The 17,871-nt window shown below is 46.7% G+C and overlaps 1 protein-coding gene across 1 annotated transcript in view; it reads right to left on the bottom strand.

Moving 5' to 3' along the window:
• The window catches only part of sorcs2 (sortilin-related VPS10 domain containing receptor 2), a gene marked incomplete at its 5' end in the record, with an annotated part of 224,082 nt that overhangs the window by 13,281 nt on the left and 192,930 nt on the right, over window positions 1-17,871 (bottom strand). Inside the window, 5 exons of the mRNA XM_080023540.1 lie at window positions 2,598-2,689; window positions 3,833-3,909; window positions 4,852-4,954; window positions 7,675-7,821; window positions 10,543-10,722. Of these exons, the coding sequence (XP_079879666.1) occupies window positions 2,598-2,689; window positions 3,833-3,909; window positions 4,852-4,954; window positions 7,675-7,821; window positions 10,543-10,722 (599 nt within the window). The remainder of the gene's footprint in view (window positions 1-2,597; window positions 2,690-3,832; window positions 3,910-4,851; window positions 4,955-7,674; window positions 7,822-10,542; window positions 10,723-17,871) is intronic.

Below are 17,871 nucleotides of genomic sequence, written 5' to 3'. Positions count from 1 at the left end.
AATCGAAACAGCTTCACGCACGGCACCGCGCTCCGTTTGGGAGGTTTGCGGGTTGAATGAAACAGCGACCCCCGGAAAACAAAACCGAATCAGAGTCCCCGACGGCGCTCACAGAACCAGACCGGACCCGACCACGGCCGGAGCTGAACTCGTCGGCAATGGAACCCAGCGCTCAAACCCCGCGTTTAGCATTCGAGAACTAGAGCTGGAAAACATCCAAACAACGTTCCATCACAAAGAGTTTTATCGAGGAAAAGAGCTTTTTGACCTAAAGTTTATGAACCCATTTATAAAAAAAAACAACAACACTGATTCAGCTTATATAATATATAATATATAAATAATGATATAAACAATATATAATAATGCTGTTTTTTTTTTAGGCAAATTATGAATTCAGTTCCATAAAATGCGCGAGTATTAAAAGCACACGTTTTTTTTGTTTGTTTGTTTTGTTTTCATCTAATCGAATGTATTGGTAATGGATTCCAGCCGTGAGAATGACTTGACACAATGTTTTCTCACAGAAAACTCGGATTTTATATGCGCCAGACCCGCCTGTTCTGCTTGACGGCCGCGTCTGGCCCATGTACGTCAAACACAAGAACATTGGCTCATACCCTGTGTTAGAATGAATTAGAGCTGGAATACATCCAAACAACCCAAACGTGCACTCGTAAAGGACTTTGGTTAAAAGAACAGACAACAACATTTGACGGCGATAAAAAAATAAAAATAGAGATGAAATATATGAATAAATATTATATATATATATATATATATATATATATATATATATATATATATATATATATATAATATTTATTCATTTTGATGGGGATTCATTGTAATGTGAGAAAACTCACACCAAGCATTCAGCCGGGGTCTTCCTACACACAGTGATAATGAGAAAACGTATTTCTAATAATGGGAAACTCAATTTGTGTTTGACTAGAAAGGCTCGGGACTCACTCCGGACTAAATTGAACTCGGAGGAGAAAAAAAAAAAAGGGCGTTGCCTTTCGACGCATATCGAATGTGACTGATTTACACTTTGCATTCCGCCAAAATAAATAACTTCGACTTGATAGAATTACTCGGGGCCCGACCGTCTCGCCCGCCGCCCCGTTCGCCCCGAGTCCTCCCCCGCCCGGCGCGCGCTCATACCTCGCGCTCTCACGGCGCGGAACTTGAGCCCGTGTCGGCGAACACAGAGCCGCCGTTCTGGCCGGAAGCGATCAATACCGTGAATGGGTACAGTCTTGCAGTTTTGATCTTGCAACGCACGGTTGAAAAAAAAATATATATTGCTTTAAAAGTGACTGGAGGGGTGGGGGGCTGAACTCCCTCATTTGAGGTTGAAAGAGCAGACGAGAATAGCCTTTGAATTATGTAAAATTGTGTGTGTGTGTGTGTGTGTGTGTGTGTGTGTGTGTGTGTGTGTGTGTGTGTGTGTTGGACAGACACACGCAGGGCTGTCACTCATCATGCCGGGAGACTTTCGGCGTTTCAAGTGGCTGCGAAAACGGCAGCCACTCTGAAGTCAGCACTCGTCAACGTCTGCCCCCACCCGCCCCGCCCCGCCCCCACCCGGCAGAAAGCCAGCCGTAATTATTTTCCGAGAGACGAGGGCCCTTCAGAGTCCAGCCGAGCCCGTTTCGGGCGGGAGGCTTCCCACCTGGTTGCCGCACCGGGGGGGCTTTCAGGTCATCATGGAGGACCATCCTCAGAGACAAGTGCCAATTCTCCCTTTCGCCATCGCTCTTCCCCATCGCTCTCGGCCCTCTCAATCTCTCTCCCCCCTCCGTCTGAGAGGGGGAGACCCCTTCGAGAAGTTGTCTCTCAAATGTCAAATCTTTTCTTTTTTTCTTTTTGCTGCTTCCACAGAAACAGAAAATTCTGCTGTTCCCAGAGAAAGAGAGAGTTGGGGGGGGGGGGGGGTTCGACCGGCAGGTGGGAGTGTATTCTGTGGAACGGACCACGTAAAAGAGCAAATTCGCCGGGGCCTTCTTTGGGGCAACGGAGGGCAAGACGAAAAAGGTCGTTTGATTCACATCCGAGATAAGTGCTTTTTCTTTTTTTAACTGCCTTTACAAATGTATCTTTCCATTTCTGGGGGTTTAATCATTTCCTGGTGAGGTCACTGAGATGAGATCTATGGAAGCACGGGGGCTGTTTTCTCGCGGTGTCTTCTGTGACCCTGAAACCGTGAAAGGGCTTTGAAGAGTCGGGCGTTGTATCTAAAATAAAATATTCAACACACAGTAACAAGGCAGAACATTTAAAAAATAAATGTCTTCCTAGAATTGTTTGTTGTCGTTTAAGTGTATGACTCATCTAGCCGTGTCCCCCTTAACTGCCTTACCGATCTCCACTCTGAAATACAAAATTTCAAGACAAATTTTGTACATTTCCAAGCTTTTTTTTTTTTTTCTTTACTTTAAGGGCTCAATGCTTTACGATCATTTTTGTTGTTTTAACAAATCTTATCCATGTCAATTTTCTCATATATCAATTCTGTATTTTCACTGAATTAAAGTATTTTTGTTTGTAAATGGAAATTTTCATTCTTCTCCTTCTCGCAGTGCCGGCCTTACTTGAGTATCTTGAGGGGGATGGAGGTGTCCTTGATGGCCACGATGACACCGCCGTGGTCCAGGTACAGGATGTGGTGCTCCTCCTCAAACACCTGCCGACAGGAAGTTACGGGGGAGTCTGTGTGCTGGCTTTGTCTTTCTCTCTAGACACCACATTGGTCTATCTAGAAATAGTACGCTGGATTTGAGCTGGATTAACATTCTTGATTTGTTATTGACCAGTGCTCCCTCTAATGGCCCAAAAAAACAACGCTCAAAGACTACCTTCGCACTGCAGGCAAAAGTGGCCCACGACCGTTTTTTCTGCTCATATGTGACTCAGATCTGGTTTTTTTTCATGACAGCGTGAACAGCAACAACCACATGGTTCGAAATCGGATACGGGTCCGATTTTTTGCGATTCGACCTTGGTCTGAACAGTCAAAATGGAATTCATACGTTTTACGTCACTCTAGAGCAGGGGTTCCCATCGTTTTTTATTATCACGGACCGGAGTGCAGGGCACAAAATGTTCACGGACTGTGTGTATGTGTGTGTGTGTGTGTGTGTCCTCTGAGGGAGCGATCAGGGCGCAATTGGCGCCCATTGTGTTTTTATTTTATTTGACTAAATTTCCTCGTTGAACGAAACAAAAAAAAGCACAGAGCCGAGCTACACGGTCCCAGGCGGCCCGGTGCATTTGCCTGCCATGCTTACTCCCTTACGGTGTGTGACGTCTTTGTTAGTTCTGCTCATGCGGGTCGGTTCAGGAGCGTGTCCTGTTCACACTGGAATCTGATATTGGCCCACATTTAAAAAATCATGTGAGCAGCCCAACAAAAAAATCGGCTCGAGCGATAAATCCGAATTGAGCACTAAGGCTCGCAGTGTGAACGTAGCCTAAGAGCTACCCCCCCAACTGAGCCGTTTTCTTCCTTATCCGCAAGCAATGACAAACCCTTTCAGGCAAAATGCCTGAGAGCCGATCTCAGAGTACCATCTTAAATACCAAATTCTAAAAGGGATCACGTACTTGATTTGGCTACAAACCCCTCTAACCCCCGTCTTGGCTGGTGTTATGTGTGCCCGCCAGCCACAGCCTCTTTGCCTCAGCTACTCTCTATCCATTAATATTTGTTATTTCACGTTCAACACAAAGCAGGGAGAATTTGATGGCCAAGTATTTGTCGTGGTTTTACCTAAAAATTGCCGAGCTCTGCTCAAACCTATGCGGGGAGGAGGAATACGAGACTTGCCTGTCTCCAGGTCTTTCCGCAGTCCGAGGTGATGTACATCTCCTCCTTGCTCTCGACCAACTTGGAGCCAAGGTTACCTAGAGACGAGGAAGGAGCGAGAAAGAGCGAGGGAGGGGGAGAAAAAAGAAAAAAAAAAAGCAATTGTGAATCACTTAACTTGGAGACATTACTCACCACAGCCCCAACCCCCCCCCCCCCCCAGCCACCCCCAAAAAAGCATTTCATGTCTTCCCTTTGAACTGCTGGCCAAAGGGAAAAACAGATACAGAGAGAGGGAAAAATAATTACCTGCAATCCACAAAATTGTACAAGGCGGTTTTGAGGAGGAACGAAATAGGAGAGCGCAAAATCAAATCAGATGTGAAATAAACAAACCCAAACCGAGGTGTCGTGCAGGAAAAATGATTTCAGATGAAGACTGCCATTTCCCCCCCTTGTTTCAAACGGCGGGGAAAGAGAAATGCAAAGTGGAGTATGGTGTCCTCCACCCTCTTTCCCGTTCTCTTGTTGATCCCATCCCTCACCATCCCTCACAAATGCAGTTAATTACAATTTACTTCGTGCCCTAAGTAAATATTGAAGACAGAGAACGAATAAAAAAGATGAAATGCCGACTGCCAACCCAATTACCCCACTGTGAGTGCGACCCACCTGTGGGTCCCAGACTTGACGGGCGGAAAGGATTAGTTGTGTCCAAGGCCCTTCCTATTAAGGAGCAAATGGAGGCTTTTCCTCTCTGGAGGGCTTTTTTTAAAGCTCGGGCACTTTGAGTGTGTTTGTGAAAAATGGGGGTGTCGTGGGATGGCCCTGCACTCAGGCATGCTGATGCACTCACACTCACACTCTCACACACACACACACACACACACACACACACACACACACACACACACACACACACACACACACACACACACACACACACACACACACACACACACACACACACACACTGCTGTCCTATGAAAATAAAATAAGAGAAAAATAATCCATTACTTCTTTGGCCAGAATGGACTTACCAGCGCCCATGATGAGCCCAGGGGCCGAGTCCTTGGTATGGACGGTTCCTGACACGTAGGGGTTGTCCACCCAGCGCAGGTGGAGGTGCAGGTGGCAGTCAGGCTAAAGGCAGAGAAGGGTGGATAAAAAGTAATTTGGTTTGATAAAAAAAATAATTTGAGTGCGGTAGTTAAAGGCTAAAATATCCAATATCTAATGAATGTTGTTCAGTTGTTTCAAATAAAGGAACTTTGGGTACACCTAACATAACAGCCCCCCAGACGGTAGGTGAACCCCTTAACTGTCGCTCTTGAGCCTATTAGCCTCTCCGTAGGTGTTCCTGTGCGTAACAGGTAGACTTTCTCAGTTACCCTCATACCCACCTCACCGCTCCCCGGTCCGTAGACATTTTGTCCACTGTGCTCTGGTCCCTGATAATGTTGGTTGGGAAGCCCTGTTTTAAGTGACTCAGGAGTCGGAAGTCACTCTGGCAAAAGAGTTGTTTGTTCGTTTTGTTGGTGCGACTCGATAACTGCAGCCAGGCACACAGGCATTCACTGACTCTCAACTCTCGATTCACAGACTCCTGACTCTCAATTCACTGGCTCGCTACTCTTGACTCACTGATGCTCAACTCACCGACTCACTGACTTGTGACTCTCGACTCACTGGCTCTCGTCACACTGACTCGCAACTCTTCATACTGACTCTCAACTTACTAACTCTTGACTCACTGACTCTCGACTGCTCGTAGCGACTCTCGACTCACGACTCACGGGCTCTCGAGTCACAGACTCAACTGTTAATACTGACTCTCAACTCACTGACTCTTGAATCACGACTCACTGACTCTCAACTGTTAATACTGACTCTCGATTCACGACTCTCGACTCACGACTCTCAACTGTTAATACTGACTCTCAACTATTAATACTGACTCTCGATTCACGACTCTCGACTCTCAACTGTTAATACTGATTCTCGACTCACGACTCTCGACTCTCAACTGTTAATGCTGACTCTCAACTGTTAATACTGACTCTCGACTCACAACTCTCAACTATTAATACTGACTCTCAACTGTTAATACTGACTCTCGACTCACAACTCTCAACTATTAATACTGACTCTCAACTGTTAATACTGACTCTCGACTCACAACTCTCAACTGTTAATGCTGACTCTCAACTGTTAATACTGACTCTCGACTCACGACTCTCAACTGTTAATACTGACTCTTGACTCCCTGACTCTCAACTGTTAATACTGACTCTCGACTCACAACTCTCAACTATTAATACTGACTCTCAACTGTTAATACTGACTCTCGACTCACAACTCTCAACTGTTAATACTGACTCTCGACTCACGACTCTCAACTGTTAATACTGACTCTCAACTGTTAATACTGACTCTTGACTCCCTGACTCTCAACTGTTAATACTGACTCTTGACTCCCTGACTCTCAACTGTTAATACTGACTCTTGACTACCTGACTCTCAACTGTTAATACTGACTCTCGACTCACGACTCTTGACTCACCGCTGTGCCCAGGTTTAAGTCAAGGGTAAAAGTTTGCCAGTCATGTTCCAGCCCTGGCAGCCCCCCACCACCCTCCCAGATGGCATCGCCACGCACCTGCACCCAATCCAACGGCCTGCATCCTATGCAGAAACAATAAATCTCCCATTGGCGTAGGATAACAAAAGAAATGAGGGAGGGAAAAGTATTTAAGCACTTTTCCGGCGCTATTAGGCAGTAGATTAAAGGCAGATTGTGAACATTAATCTCCAATACATGCCGTAATTTAGGCATCGTTTAAAAAATGAAACAAGCCCCACCCTCCCATTATGTATGCAGGAGGCCATTACTCTCCCAGGCGCTGTGTCAGCTGACAAGTTAGTTGAGTAAACTTAGGGTGGGGAAGTATTTGTCGAGGGCACTGACGCATCAGATGCCACAACCTTGCGGCGTGACTTTGTCCCCGCGCGGCGAAAACCGCCGCCAACGGCTCATAAAGCTGTCGTTCCGGCACCCCCGCACCCCTACCCACCCCCCCTCGGCCCTCGCTGTGGGCGCCACGGCAACGCGCCGAGATAAACAAGGCGGGGGCAACGCCTGACTCGGTGCTGAGCGCAACTTCGGATAGAGCTCATTTGTTTTGCAAGGCCGACTATTACAGAGGAAAAAAAAGGATGAGGCTGTTGAGAGGAGGAGGGTCAATATTTCAGCGTGCACTTGTGTGTGTGTGTGTGTGTGTGTGTGTGTGTGTGTGTATGTGTGTGTGTGTCTGTGTGTGTGTGTGTGTGTACACATCTACTCCACCGGCTCTGTTTATGGTTTAGCCACTTCCCGAAAGGATGAGGTATCTGTATTCGCCTTCAAATCTGTCAGCCAAACAGAGTGATGGCGTGAATGAAAAGGCTGCAACACCCCTCGCCCCCTCTCTCCCTCTTCATCTATCTGGAACATGATGTATTGATATCAGACGCTAGGTGACCCCCAGCTCCTCGTTGTATAGTCCGGGAGTTGCGTCAACGACAAGACGGATAGCAGAGCGAGATAGCTGCCACCCCTCCTCTATCTCTCCATCCCTTCCCCTTTAACCCCCGTGCCTGTCCGACATTCCCATCCGGAGGTGATCGGCGCATGGCGTTTGCGCGGTAACAGACCAATAGCGATGACACGGCAAATTTTACAACAAAAACACATTTTGAAGGCAATTTTGAAGGGGATTCGCGCCCCCCGCAACAACCGGAAAAGAGGAAAAGGAAAAGAAAGGAGAGGAAATAAACCCTCCAGCGAGGGACCTTTGGGGGTAGGGGGCCCCCCGCATGCATACCGCTTTGCAGGTGAGCGGCCGGCCGTTCATGTCGCTGGCGGGCGGCGCCAAGTGCTCCCAGTCGCGCCCTTTGTTGAAGGTGATGAGGGTCTTCACTTTGCCGTCCACCTTTTGGTTGGCCAGGAACACTCCTTTGATGCCACGCACCTGCGGGGAGCCATTTTAGCTGTCCATTAATTGTCAAAGAAATAATTGCGATGAGCAACTTGTTGGTCCACCAGTCGGTCCGTATATGATTATAACAGTGTAATAACACACACCGCCACCTCATGGAGAAGACACATTGAAAAATTCACCTCAGTTTTTCGCTCCTAATCCACATTCTATTGTGTGAAACATTTTTAACGCTGGCTTTGAAATTCCCTCAATGTTTACATAAAAACATAAAACTATGCAATCAAAAGATTTTGCCAAATTACTGCAATCACCTCCAATAATGGCGATGGGGTGATTGCCATAATCATTGTTTAGTAATTCCATTAGAGCACCGTGAGTCGACTGAGAGTCTTTGAATCGAGCGTTTGCTTTTGTTATCTCTGTTTTTGTTTGATTTGTCTAACCTGTTAAATCATTTGTGTTGTGTGGACAAACATTTTCTTTTCATGTTAAAGAAATGTCTGTTTAATCTCTAAATTCTGTCTAATTCATTTATTATTTATTAGAAATTTATTATCAATTTCATTTACATTTGCTATTTTACAGTCTTAATTGTGAAGACTTGAGGCGGACAATGCCATTGACTGAAAGTTTCATTTGGTTATTAAAGGTTTACATTTAGATTATATATATATATATTTTTTTTTTACAACAATTAAATAAAGAAGTTTATAGTTTTGTTTCACCAGAATCACCTGTGTGCTGCTGTCTCATTATTCAAATATGCACGTACGGAGGCTGATGCTGCAGTCAATCAATCAATCAATTCAAACCAGTCAATTCAAATCAGCCGTCCGGCATCATATGCAGTTAATGAAATGTTAGTCTCACTCTGTTGCACTTGACTGTGTAAACGTGATCTCAATGAGCTGAAACCCAACGTATTTTCCTATCGCCAGAAAGTCTACGAATCCGAAAAAAAAACCCAAGTTGAATTTTCAAACATTCATATCAAACTGCCCATTCAGCACAGCCCTAACTATACACTTCACGGGTCAAGAAACTGGTTGAGCTCTTCGTGTCTTGAAGCCTGCTGGGGTGTTTGTGTCTGTTTATCATCACTTATAGCAACAGTCACTGAATCAGCGCGACGGCGGTCGGAAAAGTAAGAAAGGAAACGGAAAGAAACAGTGGCTCCCCCCAAGGCTCCCCCCAAGGCTCGAAGAGGGGGTGTGTGCTGACACCACAGCGGTGGGCTTGGATGAAAATCGAAAAAACAAAAATAAATAATATATCAAACGCATACATTCTGCTCCCGTCTGGCGAATATCGTGTACCCCGGCGCATACTTATTTCTAACGCGCTTACAAAACACAGGTTCATCGCAAGGTGCCGAACAGAGTGACAAAAAAAACACCCATAGAGACGGTAGATAAAAGAACAATCCCGCAGCTCACACGCACACGCACACACACACACACAAACACATACACACACTTTGTGGGGGCTGAAAGTGAGTGTGTGTGTTCCTGGAGAATTCCCGCTGCGTTCCGGTGGAAGGGGACGTGGGGGGCTCGCAACCTACTCGGAGCTTCAAGAAGAAAAGCACCCCCTCCGTTTCCACGGAGGTGCTACTACATAGCTACGGTTACCTTGGCGATGACAAGCGCTGACTGAAACTAGAGACAATGAGAGACAGCTCCAGTCTTGTTAGCGAGTCCCTGTCCGCTGGTGGTGAGCGTGCATGGATGCAAGACACGCACCGGGCGGAGGAGCCGGCGCCGTAGGAGACCGGAGCTCTCACTGACGACCCCAATTAGCAGGATGTTTTGCACATGCGCGGGAACTCAGACATGCACACACACGCACACACACACACACACACACACACACACACACACACTCGAAAATACACCGACACAATTGTATTTACAGAACATTCCAAAAAAGGAATATTTGATGACATAAGAAGCGGCAAAGGTTACACCTGCGACAAATTATTATTGTGTGAAAACTTTGCACGCACGCACACGCACACGCACACGCACACACACAAACACAGACGCATTTACACAAACACACGCACACACACACACGCACATGCACACACGCACACACACACACACACACACGCATTTAGACAAACACACGCACACACACACACACGCACATGCACACACGCACACACACACACACACACACACACACACACACACACACACACACACACACACACACACACACGTATACTTTTTTTTGTCAGGAATAGTTTACAAAACTTTCCAAAGAAGCATAACACACACACACACACACACACACACACACACACACACATACACAAACTTTTCAAATGGAAAAAGCATTAAAGGTACTAAAATAAATTATCACATATTGGTTGAAAGTTACCATGGATTCTGGTTAATTTCAAATTGCTATTATGAGTTGAATGATTTGTTATTACACACACACACGCTCACACACACACACACACACACACACAAACACACACACAAACACACGCACGCACAAAAATACACACCCACACAATTTTTCAGAAAGTATTTCCAGAACTTTCCAAAAGAAGTTTTTTCCCCGCAAAAAAACTTCAGGACAGAAAAAGCACGAAAGGCTCCCACTGGGCACACCGACCCGTGACCACGTATCTGCTCAAAATAACGACGGACTCCGCTTCGCTCGGAACGATCGCAATTTTGTCGCATCCGACATGGCGGTCGCTCTCTCTCCCTCTCTCCCCCCATCCCCCTCGCTCACCTCCAGGACGTCGATCAGGACGCTCTCCTCCGGCTGCTTGGTGCTGCGCACGTTCTCCAGCACGATGGAGTAGTACACGCCCTGCGGATCCGACTGGTACAGGTTGTACGTGTCGCTCTGGTACCACTCCTGCAGCGCCAGGAACACCTGCCTCTCGTCCGTGCTCACGATCTGAACGTCCTGGTTGGAGAGAGGGGGAGAGAGAGAGAGAGAATATGACCGCTTATCCCACGGCACTGTGGAATACTCGATTCTGATTGGTCAACAGTGGCAATCGGCGCCCAGTTATTTCTGAATAATGTTGCTGATCTGTCAGTAATCACACCCTGCCGCTTCTCCGCCTGGGTTCCCGCCCCTCGCTCCAAGGCGCCCACACGCTACATGCTAATGCTAACAAAAGCCGACCGACAGCCGACCCCCCCCCCGGCCGGCCCCCCCAGAGCGGGAGAGAAGGTCAGCCACGACCGTCTGGACCACCCAGAAGTCAACGGGCTGGAGAGCCAGGCACCACCGGGCGATCCGGGCGTTTGCGTCCTTCATGCGGTGGAGCCACTGCGGCGGGGCGTGGCCCGGACGGAGGGTGGGAGCTCGTCCCAGGAGGTGGTAGCGGAGGGAACCGACCGCCCACTTGATCGACCGACACCCCCTCCCTCAAGACCTTTACTGAGTTTTAATATCTTCAAATAGTTTTAATAGCCAGGACTTGAGGTAAGGTAAGCTAAGTTTCATTGAGAAAGATTTAAACGTATAATTTAATACAACACAGACAATTAATTCTATTACATAATTATAGAACCCGGAATCGCGATTGTGGCGCCGCCCCTCGCGGCGCCTGCGCGAGCGCCTCGTGTCGATTACGCAAATTTTTGTAATTTTTTTTTTTTGTATTTTTTGAGCTTATGGAGCTTATTGTGTGTAATCACCGGGTGTCATGACATTTCACTGCATATATGTATGAATGTATGTATATGTATGTGACAAACAACCCCTTGAACTTGAACTTGAACTTGAACAAGCTAGTGTCGACATCTTGTGATGCTAGCTAGTGCAGGATTTGAATGCGGATATGGCAGTTTAACAGTAATAACACTAAATAGGTTTCTCATAGAAATGTAGGTTCCCCCCCCCCAGTGTGATTCGTTTGTTAGCCTTTGTTTGCCTAACAGTCGCCATGCTGGGCACGAGGGTAGCAACGGGACACGGTAGGCCATCAAACTGTTCGGTGGGCCCGGTACCGCTCAACACGCGCGCCTGGACCGCGGAATTACGGCGTTGCGGTACAAGTCCACTGAAGGCGTTGGCGCGGCGTGCTGTAAGTGCTGCTTCCTATTCAATCCATCAATCAGCCACGTGAGGTCCGCGCAAGGAAACAAGAAACGAGAAACGGAGAAATGTTTTTGTAAAGAGCGCAATCAATCAAGGTGTCCAGTCGGAAAATAACCCCTGGGACGTGTCTCTCTATTACCAACTTCTTTTGCAGAAATGAGGGGAACCGAGTCTCGCCGTTCTTTTTTTTTTTTTACAGTTTAATGTTGTGTTGTTTGTTTAAGTTGCCGCCTCCAGCCGCCGGCAAATGTTTCCCCCTCCATGTGAGAGTCGGCCCAGGCTTCTCCCTCGTCCGGAGGTGCCCTGGCAGAAAAGGAGCGCACCCGCGCTCACGGCAGGCTACTATTGTTATTTACGTGTGAAAAATACTGTTTATACCTGTTCTACACTAAAACTACTTACTAAAGTGGTGGTTTTATTTTAGGTTTTTTTTTTAATTATTTTGAAACGTTTTCATATTTGAATTTCCACCATCCTGGACATCTCCCTTTCAATCAGATGAACTTATGCAAATAATAACATTTTTTCACTTCACTTTTTTTTTTTTTTTTTAATTAAAATTATTTTTCTTAAATATAAAGATACCGAAACAGTACCGTTACCGTTGCCCCAAAACCGTGGTACATACCGAACTGTGAGCCCACTGTACCGCTGCATCCCTACTAGGCATACTAGTTATAGAACTAGGTATACCAGTTATAAAATCAGTTCAAATCAATATTAGTGATACAAGACTCACAAACTGAGTAGTTCGTAGCGAACGAATCTTTTAAATGACTCAGGAGCTGTGAGTCACTCCGGCCAAAGAGCTACTCGGCAACTACAGCCAGTCACACGGTGCTGAACCGAGACGCGAAACCTCGGGCGAAAACACCCGCGAGCCGCCGGTCCCCGAGTCAGGCACGCCTCCCGAGCAGAGACGACGACACCCCAACCGATGCTCGGACGGGATCCGCACGGGTCACGTCGGCCTAACTCCTGGTGCGGATCGCCAGCGAGGACCCGCCAGGTGCGAGTGGCGCACGCGCATCACCAGCCGGTCAGGAGCTCCATCCGTGACTCAGAGACGACGCTTCCGCCTCGCTCTTTCAACCGCAGTGACGCCGCCCGAATCAAACAGACGAAGAGTCGGAAAATCTTTTCACTGGGTGAATCCTAATCAGAATCAGAATCTTAATCAGAATCAGAATCAGAATCAGAATCGTCTTTATTGCCAAGTAAGTTTACACGAACATTCGTCACAGCGTTCGGTGCATACATGAAACATTAATGTAAAACAATAAGTAAAATACAAGTAAAATATGTAAGAATAGTGTAAAATAAGGCTGTTTTTTTTTTATTTTGTTTTTTTTTAATAAAGCTGTGCAGCTTGTGCAGGAATGTGCAAATGCTCGGTTCAAAGCGTAACGGTGTGTGCAATGTTCACGGATAAAAGTCCAGAAGAATGAGTCAAGAGTCGAATCTCTGAAAAAAGTCCAGGCCGATCAGTGTTCCGTGCAAATTGATTCTTTTATTCGGTAAGCCGCTGTGTAATAAGCCGTCTGTTATGCAGCCAGCGGGGTCCGTTATGGTAAAATAACAGACTGCACACCATCCCTCATATTATTATATAATATGACTTGCTCTGGTGGCGACAGGTCTGCATTTCTCTCAAAAGTCACAAGTTCCAAACGGAGCTGGCGTCAAAATAAACAAGCCGCGATAAAGTTTGATAACGCGAGACACCAAATGAAAGAGTGGAGCGGGGAGGAGAACAGAAGATAAGATGGAGGGGAGGGAGAGAGATAAGACAACAAAGAGGGAAAACTTTGATCCGCTTGACAGCTCGCTCGGCGGGCTACGAAAAACCCGAAACAACCGCGTTTTTTTCCGAGAAATCCAACCCCAGACACAAACGGAGAGGGGGGGGAGGAGGGAGGGAGGGCGCCGAAACAATGTTGTTGTTTTGGCAGCTCCAGAACACCAAAAAAAAAACATAAAAACAAACTGCCCTCCTCCCCCTGGTCCAGGCCCCCGGTTTTAAAATGGCTTCATCGCTCTCGGAAAAGGCCGCGACGGCGAGGCCCGAGTCAGCGCTTTTTCCACCCGATCGCATTAACATAACATTTTTTCCGAGGCGGAGCCACCGGAGCGTCGTGTGTCCGGGGGGGGCGTGTCTTTAATCACTGGCACGCTGCCATCTTGTCCAGAGAATAAAAAAAAAAAAAAAAAGAGAGAGAGCGAAAAGAGCCACACAGCTCCATTACCCTTCTGATTTATGCGGTTGGAGGGGCCGCGGCAACGCTCGTTCTCATCCTCTGGTTCTTGTTTTTGGAGAAGTCAGAGAGTTATGGCCATAATCTTTTAATATCTCTTTAGGAGCCCAATTACGGGGGCCATACGGGGGCAATTACGGGTTCCTTGAAATGGCCACCGCTCAACTTTTTTCAAAATGATTCCTGTCACTTCCAAGGCCTTACATGTACGGGAATTATCGAGCCTCAACATTTACATTTGGCCCCCCCAAAAAAGAGCACGTTTAATGATTATACGATATGTTATAAAAAATAATAGACATCTTTGAACGGGGTCACTGGTGTTACGTAGGGTGGTGTCTTATGGTAATTAGAAATGAAAGGTGGAATGAGAAAGCAGTCGTTTTGAGTCATTTCAGGGGTAAAAAAAAAAAAAAAAAGTGTCACGCCAGTCGAAGCAGCCGGAAAATCAAAGCGAGTTTTTGCGGGGAAATGAATATGAAGTGCCTCGCAGGATGCAGATAAGATTATGAAGTCACGTGATTCTTCAAGGAGCGTGCTCTGATGCAAATGTTTATCGTCCTCCAAAAGGGACAATCTATCTATCTGTCTCTCTTTCCCTCCGCCCCTCTCCGTCGCCCACTAATAACCCTGCACTTCGTAACTGGAGCGTCTACATTTCAGCTGCAGGTTTGGATCGTTTTAGCATTCACAGTTGGTCCTGTCCACGCCCCCCCGCGCCGAAAGTGTACGCTGGCTATGGACGAGGACGAGGGAAAGTCAGCCGGTTTTCCAGGGCCACCCCCACTACACCCGCCCGCCTACACCCACCCACCACCACCGCCCACAGCCACCTCCGGCAAAATCTGTCCTGCTGCATGTGCATGCATTCATGAAATCATAAAATCGGAAATGCAAAAATTGCGGAACACCAAGGGCATTGAACACATGTGTGGCTTCTCATTTTTTTGGTATTGGGGGTTATACGCAAGTACACACGCAAGTACACACACACACGCACGCATGCACACACACACACACACACACATATGTGTGGGCATACATACACACTGCTTTAATGCGCTTAAAGATCCTTCACAGCAGTGAAGTGTTTGCCACTGAGCTGCTTAAACCTACATATCATACACCCTGGGCGCACAACATATGTCTAAGCATTTTCGTTAACCCCCCCACTGAATGGGAATTAGGATGGCAGGTGGGCTGGAAGTAGCCTTTATGTGCAAACATGAAAAAGGATTTGGTAGCAAAGAGACACGGGGATCAGTGATTCGAATAAAAGGGGCTTTGCTTGAAATCCATTCGAACGGCGGCCTGTGGGCCAGTCTTAGCCCGCGCAGCATCCTTTTTAGGAATTCGAAGGTTCGCGATGAACGCAACAATTATTATCACTGAAAGTGGAGCACTGGCCCGAAGCGTAATGTGAATCTCTCTCCCTTCATTAACAAAGAGCCGCTTTTCCCTGTTGTCCCACCCATTACTGCCTCGACCAATCGCACTTTGCCAAAGTACAGGGGATCCACTTGTACACGACCACTTTTCCTATCTTTCCCAATCCAGAAGTAGACGTCTCTCATAAGAAGGGAGATTTGTGTATTCAAGAAAAGAGAGAAAAGGACCAAGTAATACAAAGTCTGTAAATGTCATTCATGAAATACCTTTAGGGTGAAATAAATAACAATAACAAGCAGAAGCAAGCTGAGAGGAAAAGTACATTTGGAACGTATCTGTCAATATTAAGCTTTTTCATTTTGAAAAATGGATAGAGGCTTGTGAAAGCCATGTGAAGTGTCACTTCGGGTGTTTCAACGAAGAAATTAGTGATCAAACAGGCTGAGATATCAGCTTGGCTCATGTTCCGATGTATGCGATACAGAGCTCGCCACGTTCTCAGTCATCTCTGATACTTCCAGGACATGCCACGACGATTGACATGCCAGCTTTTGCCTATTCAATGCATTTAACCCTCTAGTCAAGGCAAGAAATATGTCAGTCATTTTAATTTCCTTCAATTCAACTAGAAAATGTAATTAAGGAAAGGCAAGTGAAGCGCCATAGTTACTCCCTTTTGTATTCTAAATATGTATACTGAACTGTATAATATTACTCGGTAGTGCCAAGGATTTCTTCACAATAGCAGGTTTTGAGAAGCTATCTAGAGCAGTGTTTTTCTCAAAGAAAATTGCCTGTTGAACTCGTGTGGCCCCTCAAATGGCGAGAGGTAGAGAATTTGGCCCCAAACAATGTAGTTGAATGGCTTGAAACCGAGGTGACTGCACAAATCCCCTGTACGCCTTCTACAAAAATAAAAGCACTGACGCAAGATGGTGGAACTTTGTTGGGTAATTATCAGACCCACAGTTGTGTGTGTGTGTGTGTGTGTGTGTGTGTGTATGTGTGTGTGTGTGTGTGTGTGTGTGTGTGTGTGTTTGTTTATTGTTCTTTATGGTCTATTCAGGCAACGAGATAACTTGTACGGGGGTTGTCACCATCTCAACTTCACCATCCTAAAGGACAATTTTTGTTTGTGCAAAGCAGGAGTTGGAATCGTCAAGGCAGCTTCACAAGCGCGTGGCATTTTGAAAAATGCCATGCGCTTGGCTTGGAGCAGGGCCGGGTAACCTCTGCAGAAACCCTCCCCAGGCCTCAGTGCTGCACCAGTAAATGCCCATTGGATGCAATACCCTCCATCCATCAGTGTCAGCGGGGGCCCGGGACGCACCCAACTCCAAGCCTGAAGCTTCTCCTCTGGGTAAAATATCATAAGGTCCTGGCCCCTGGACGCGCCACTGAACGCAGGGACCATGGGATCCAGATTGGACAATTCCAAAGCCGATTTACCTTTTTTTAAACCCTCAGCTCTACCACTAGAATTTTGGTTAAGGGTTTCATCCAAGGCACCAGCAGCAAGTCCGCAACCAACCCATGTGTGTTCAAAACTCACGAGAGAAACCGCATGGCCGCAGTCCTCCAAGACCTCCACTGGCTTAGTCTCAAACGCAGGAACAACCTACTCACCGCTTGCCAGGCCCTTGAAGCAAAACTCTTGGTATTTGGAGCACCAAACCTGGGGGCTGCCGGGACCTTTTCAGTTGTCGCCCCATCTCTGCAGAACGCCCTTCGTACTCATATAAAATCGGTCCCCACCCTGACATCTTTCAAAACGGCCCCTCAAAGCTCACCTCTTCAGCCTCGCCTTCCATGGCCACCCTACTTCCCCTGCTCTTCTCTGCTCTTTGCATTGCCTAGTGGACACTTTTCTTCAATCTTTTTAATAGCCCTGAATAAATCGTTTGTTTGTATTTCTGCTGTAGACAGAGTGCTTCAAAAAGCACACAGAAAGAAACGAACCAAAAGCTCACCGAGAGAGAAGATTAGACTTGACAGTAGAGCTCAGCGCTCTACCTCCTGCTGAAACGTCCCAGTGACATGATTCTACATGAGTGTTTCTATACAGTATTGATGTGCTTTCTTTTAAAATATTAATGTACCAAAAAGACAATTTTCTTTTCGCTAATATTGACTACTACTACGAGTGGCTATTTTTGGCCTCTTACAGCCACTTTACCTCAAAGAGTCTTTATAAAAGGGTGTGTTTGCAACGTCTCTGCCCGTTTCTTTGTGCTGGAGGGCCCTGAAAACACCACCCGGGCGGCATGTGGCAGGCGGAACTTCCCTGGTATTCATTCCGCAGAGTATATCCATCTAATTTTATATTTTACACCTATAGCCATACTAGCAATCTACTAGC

The sequence above is a fragment of the Zeus faber genome, assembly GCF_960531495.2.
Source record: "Zeus faber genome assembly, chromosome: 22".
NCBI classification, from domain to species: Eukaryota; Metazoa; Chordata; class Actinopteri; order Zeiformes; family Zeidae; genus Zeus; species Zeus faber.
This window is presented reverse-complemented; position numbering and strand designations above follow the sequence as displayed.